Below are 5,908 nucleotides of genomic sequence, written 5' to 3' on the forward strand. Positions count from 1 at the left end.
TGTTATCTACTGATGCTCTTAACTGGGGATATAAAAGACAAATTACTATTGGCTTAGCATTTGAGAAAACATGTTCACAAATCTTTAAGGACACCTTAATAAACGTCATTCTGATTTTGACGTGATCCATTACTTTGGTTAGGTGGGAAGATTATAGAGAAAGCACTTCAACAGAATTGTAGTGTCTACAGCCTTAACCCAATTTGCAAGTCCAGTCATGCTGACCATATCCACACTATTTAAAATATTAGGTAGTGCCAATCCTGTTTCTACTCTGGACATGAATAACCACTGCCATGAATTAAAGAATCAAGAGGACTGGAAAAAGTTTTTCCTTTCTAACATACCTGTAAGAGTATCTTCGGGTGCTGACTGTAGATTTGTAACCTTCTATGCATGTGTGGATGAGCCCATTGCTACATGAATAATTGTTAGGAAGAAATATTATTCTGAGGGTGACAAGAGAAATTAAGTCTTTGATTCCTGCTGATGGGGTGTTTCCTTCACAGGTAAAAAGTAATTTAGAGATCAATGCAGCAACATGAAAGAGAAACTACAGACAATATTTCAGCCTCTTCAGCGATCTGCGCGAGAGTGTCATGGGATAACATTCTGGAGGGAAGAGGGCCCCATGAAAGCTGGCTGATATTTAAGGATCACCTTCTCCAGGCCCAAGAGCGATGCATCCCAACTAAGAGAAAGTCAGGTAAAAACTCCAGGAGGCCAGTGTGGATGAGCAAGCAGCTCCTAGAAAAACTGAAATTTAAGAAGGAAGCACACAAAGGGTGGAAGCTAGGGCAGGTATCCTGGGAGAGAGGTTGTCTGAGGAACTAGGGATCAGGTTAGGAGAGTCAAATCCCAGATGGAATTAAATCTCGCCAGGGATGTAAAGAGAACTAAGAGTAGTAAGAGAAGAGAGAACTAAGTCCCCCCAGCTGTAGGAGAACAGGTTCCTGACCATTTAAAGAACCTGAAGGTGCACATGTCTAAGGGACATGATGGGGTTCATCCATGGGTCCTGAGGGAGCTGGCAGATTCAGTTTCTAAGCCTCTGTCCATCATGTTTGAGGGGTCATGGAAGTCTGGTGAGGTCCCTTCCCTTCCTCTCCTCCCCTCTCCACTCCTCTCGGGGCCAGTTGGAGGCAAAACCAGAGGTGCCTACAACAGAAATGTGGGAGTTAGCAGGTGGCAAGAGATGACCCGGAGTAGGAAGCAACTGCTTGCCAAAGGGCTACCTTAGCTCTCCAGAGGACATAGCTTGGGCTGGTTTGCATCAGCCACATTTCACACACAGCCCCCCCAGCCACCCCTCCAAAACAGGCTTAATGAAGCCCTTACAAAGTAGGACCTGAGCAAAACCCCTCTGAGGTTAAAGCTACTCTCTCCTCTGGCCTTTTGGAGGTGTTTTGTGGGCATTTGGCTGGATTCAGCGCTCGCCTAGTGCAACTGAGTAGCCAGCTTGCTAGGCTTCCTCACCATGTACCATATGGGGGGGCAGAGGAATAACCCAAGCACACACCAGCCCTACTGCCAGGCAGAGGCAGAGCAGCTCCTCAGAAACTCCCCTCCTACACCAGACATGCTGTCACCACATCTGGGGACCTGACATACCTCTGCTGTTGCAGGCTCCACCACCTTCTTTGTATCTCTCCCAGCCTCTTGGAGGACACTGAGCAGAGAGCAGGGGGCAGGCAGCAAGGCTTCTGCCTGAAGCTCGGTGTCCACTGTGACTGCAGCGCTGCTTTGCTCCTCCACTTGCTGGTCTAGAAAGCAAAAGCGTGTGCAGCAAAGTCGTGTCTTGGAAGTGAACAACAGCCAAAGCAAAACCCACCCAAAGCCCCCCATCCCTTCTGCTTTCAGCCCTCCTATGCCCTGCTGCAGACTTCAGCTCACCTGGCAGAGCAAAGCGTTCATGGCCGGAGGGGCAGTGGCCAAAGAGAGGCCACGGGACAAGCGGGACTGAGAGCACCAGGCTCGATGCCCAGCCCAAGGTTTCTGGCATCCCCAGCCCCAGCTGGTGACAACCCTCAGCCCCTCCTCTCACCTCTGCATCTCTCCATGGGGGCTGGCGAGGGCTCGGCTGCTGGGCTGGAAAGGTCCTCCCCAAAGAGTTCCCCGCAGTTCTCAATCAGGAACTCCACCAGCACCTTCACCTGCACCCAGCAAAGCCTTGGTCTCAACCCTGCTGCCTGAAAACGGACCAAGCAGCCTCTCCCACTCCTGACCCTGGCTTCTGTGCAGAGGCCTGAGGCTGTGGGGCTGCTCTTCCAGGCAGCCACCCCACCAGCTCGCATTTGCTCAAGGGAGGGGGCATCCGGAGAGCTCTGAGCAGCCAGGCCGGGACGGGCTGGGAAGGCAGCAGCTGGCTGCTCAGGACTGCAGACCTTTTCGGTCACCTCCAGCAGGGCCTCCAGTGGCAGCAGCTCCTCGTTGGGCGGGCTCAGCAGGTCGGGCCCAACGCAGATGGCCAGGTTGCTGCAGCTCATACGGCTGGTGGCTGCATTGTGGCCAACGTGCTGCAGGAGGGACAGCAGCCGCTTCAGGAGGAGGAGGTTGGCTGCGGGCAACTTCTCGGCCACCCTGAGGGAACAGGAATAACAATGGTCACGAAGCAGAGGTTGCCCACAGCTGTCCCCCAGACTTGCCTGAGGCAGGTGGGAGCCCGTGGCTGTGTTGTGCAGCTTTCCAGCTGCTCTCAGCCAGCGGCCAGGGCTCCTGCTCAGCAGGCAGCTGCTGCTCACACTCACGCTCTCAGCCCTGAGAGCTTCTCCTCCTTGCTGCTCTTCTGCATCGCCTCCATCCAGTCCTCGTAGAGGTTGCTCACGAGGAGCTTGGCAGGGATGCTGCGGAGGAAGTCCTGCAATGCTGAGGGCTCCAGCTGAGCCTCTGAAGACTCTGGGCCAGCCAGGAGCTCCTCCAGCCACAGGTCAGCAGCGCTCACCTTCAAGGTGGCAGCCAGCAGCAGCACAGGCTGGCTCCCAAGGTCGACGTCTGTGCCGCGGTCCAGGGCCTCCCGTAGCTCTCGAAGCGCCGTCCCGCTGGCAGCTCGGCCGAATATGCCCTCCTCCCTCGGTCCTTCCCGCTGTAGGACAGCCAGCAGCTCCTGTGGGAGAGGCAAGAGGACACGGGATGAGCGGAGGAGCTGCCTTCCAGCAGCGGTGGCCAGAGCGCTACCCAGACCTGGCTCCTTGCTGGGGGTGAAGAGCCCAATGCCCCATCCCCGCAGCTCCTGGGGGCATCCACCACCCCTCCGGAGCAGCTGCAGGGAGGGCTGGGGACCCCCTGCCCAGGCTGGCTCACCTGGATGGGCCGGGGCAGCGTGTCCTCCCCGCAGAGGGCTGCCAGGGGCTGCCCAAAGAGCGCCCTGCTGCAGCTGGAGCCCGCCGGTGCCTGGGCAGCGGCCGGGCTGCGCCGCAGAGCCAAGGGCCAGGGCAGCCCCCTCCTGCTGCTGCTGCTGCTGCTGCTGCTGCTGCTGCTGCTGCTCCTCTCTCCTGCTGCAAAGGAGGACAGAGCAAGAGCCCATCAGTGGAGACTGTCAGGCCAGCACTCCTGGAGCCTGCCCGGCCCTGCCTGCAGCACGGTGCTGAGCGGTGCAGCAGGATGGGCAGGGACACAGCGGCTGGAGCCGTGGCTGCAGCTCCATGTCTCCAGCTTGGAGGCTCCTGAGAGCCAGCGTGCCACCAGGACAGCCTGGCCCAGCCCTCGCCCTGCCCTCCTCCAAGCTGTGGGCAGCAGCAGAGGCTCCGTGTCCCTGCAGAACCATGTCCAGAGGCCGCTGCCCAGCGCGAGTTCTTCCTCCTCCAGGTGATGTCCTCCCTCGGGCTGCCCAACTTGCATGGTGACACTCAAGGGACAAGTGAGCGCAGCTCAGCTGGTTGCAAGAGGCTGCCTTTCTTTCCAAAACTCACCTGGTGTGTGACAAAGTCCCTCTCCATTGCTGGATGGGCTCATCAGAGGCCCTTGGTTGGGATCAGCCTGCAAGAACCAGGCTGTGCTTAGAGAGCTGCCCCACAGCAGGAAGGGCCACCATCGAGCTGCCAGCTGGCACTGGCAGCTGGAGTGTGGCACAGCTGGGACCCTCTGCCCTCCCAGGCTCTCTTCCCTGGACACCAATCAGAGATCAGAAACACATTGAAGGGAATTCTGAGAATAGGCTGTAGATTTAAAATTATTCAACAAAACAATTCCAGAGTTCCTCACAAATCTGTCCAGGTTTGCAAAGAGTTTGTAAGCTGATCAGCTCAGTAAAAAGTTCACTGTGAAATACATTTGCAGTGGATATGTTGGCATTCAGGTTTTCTCTCATTAAGGATCACAAAAGCTAGGCATCCTTTCTTCTGTCTTTTCCTGATATTTCTCTCAGATCTGTGACATCAAAGTCTCACTGTAATGAATAAAGACATTGAAAAGATGAACTTCATATACAGAAAGTGAGTAATTTTTTTGCTTGATTGATTGCATTTTATCAAAATAGGAATGATACTACATCTACAGATGTCAGTTGTGTTCTTAAGAATATTGAAAGCAAAGGAGAAGTCCCTAATTTTTAAGCACCTCTCTACATAGTTCTGGCTTTCATGCTGAAAACCCAGATATATAATATTTTTCTGAGACAACCAATTATGTTAAAAAGATGTATGAATTATATAAGAAATCCATCATATTAGACTCTGTCACTATGAACTTAAACTGTTTCGCTTTATGTAACACTCAAGGTGGTATCTGAAACTTGCCCGAAGATATATTTGTGAACTAAGAGCTCTTGAAATTTATTGCTGATGTTCATGAGAAGGAGAGAAATAGAAAAAATGATTGGCTGATAAGCACTACAAGCAAAGCTGCATTGCTGGAAAGCAGTCACCTTCCTTATTCCACTCTGCTTTTGTTTTCAATGTTCTAAACATCAGAAAATTGTTCTAAGCTCGTTCAGATTCACCCACAAATTAACTGTAAAAAAGAATTATTGGCCTGTAAGTTTTCCAGCCTAAATATTTGATATGTGAATCCTCATTCATATTCGTCATAACTAGACCAAACATTCAGTGGGGAACACACATGCTGTGACATTATTTACTGAAATATTAATGTGAACATAGATGGGAATAAGTACTATTGTGGTGAATTAATGACAAAACATTTATATGCTCAGAAAAACTTGCATGTTTTTTGCTTGGACTTTATATCTCTATAAGAACAATGTAAGATACCGAGCCCAGTAGCCAATGTGCTTTTTCATGGAATGCTACAATCTGGCTTCTGAGGTCAGGGAAGTTGGACAACAAAAAAGAATGAGATTTGGTCACGCTTAGTTAGCACAGAATGTCTTTATTGGAAGAAAAATTCTTGATTGGCTATGCATGAATGAAGAAGTACATTTGTAGGATTATGAAAAAAATATGTCTGGTCCCCAGTCATTGCGCAGTCACCCAAAGCTGCTGTAGGCTTGATGTTGTGGAAGCCTGTCAAGGACAGAAAACTGAACTATTAAATATCCTCTCTTTTCCTTCTGTTTTCTTTATCTCCTATCAGAGGTGGCTGTGAGGCTGTATTTAGATCGGGATGAGCAAGAAGCGGGGAGGTGGAAGGTTCTCGTTTTTCTCACTGGTTTATATTATGATAGTGTACTTGAAGACCCTTAGATTGGAGCTTTGCTGTGGTACATGATGTACAACTACAGAGATAGTGCTTGCCCTGAAGAACACCTTCCACTTGAGCCATGTGCATCATTCTCTCTTCGCTTTCAAAACTCCCATTTCTGCTTGGACACCTTTTGTTCTCTAGTGCAAATCACAGGTGCTTTTTCTTTCTCTTACTCCTGCCTGGTCTTCAGCTGTATCTTGTATTCACCAAAACTAATTTAGTTAATTTTCCATTTTAAAACCAGGCTGTGGTGCCTGCCACACAGTTG

General features: G+C 51.1%; 1 protein-coding gene across 1 annotated transcript; it reads right to left on the minus strand.

The window, feature by feature from the left end:
- Positions 1 to 1,005: 1,005 nt before the first annotated feature.
- LOC127382887 (T-cell activation Rho GTPase-activating protein-like) lies at positions 1,006 to 3,837 on the minus strand. Its single transcript, XM_051615037.1, has 8 exons — positions 3,761 to 3,837; positions 3,301 to 3,406; positions 2,942 to 3,103; positions 2,748 to 2,857; positions 2,385 to 2,580; positions 2,045 to 2,153; positions 1,612 to 1,763; positions 1,006 to 1,158 (listed from the first exon to the last, which is right to left on the minus strand). The coding sequence occupies exons 1-8, from the start codon at positions 3,835 to 3,837 to the stop codon at positions 1,006 to 1,008; spliced, it is 1,065 nt and encodes a 354-aa protein (XP_051470997.1).
- Between the last annotated feature and the right edge of the window lie 2,071 nt (positions 3,838 to 5,908).

The sequence above is a fragment of the Apus apus genome, chromosome 3 (genome assembly GCF_020740795.1).
Source record: "Apus apus isolate bApuApu2 chromosome 3, bApuApu2.pri.cur, whole genome shotgun sequence".
NCBI classification, from domain to species: domain Eukaryota; kingdom Metazoa; phylum Chordata; class Aves; order Apodiformes; family Apodidae; genus Apus; species Apus apus.

Bases quoted from the DNA above. Each gene is read 5' to 3' on its own strand.
- LOC127382887 (XM_051615037.1), bottom strand. From the start codon at position 3,837: ATGCAAGTTGGGCAGCCCGAGGGAGGACATCACCTGGAGGAGGAAGAA. The intron at 2,858-2,941 runs GTGAGCGCTGCT...TCAGCATTGCAG, and splicing joins TGCTGGCTGCCACCTTGAAG to GACTTCCTCCGCAGCATCCC. The intron at 2,154-2,384 runs GTCTGCAGTCCT...TGCTGGGTGCAG, and splicing joins TGCTGGAGGTGACCGAAAAG to GTGAAGGTGCTGGTGGAGTT.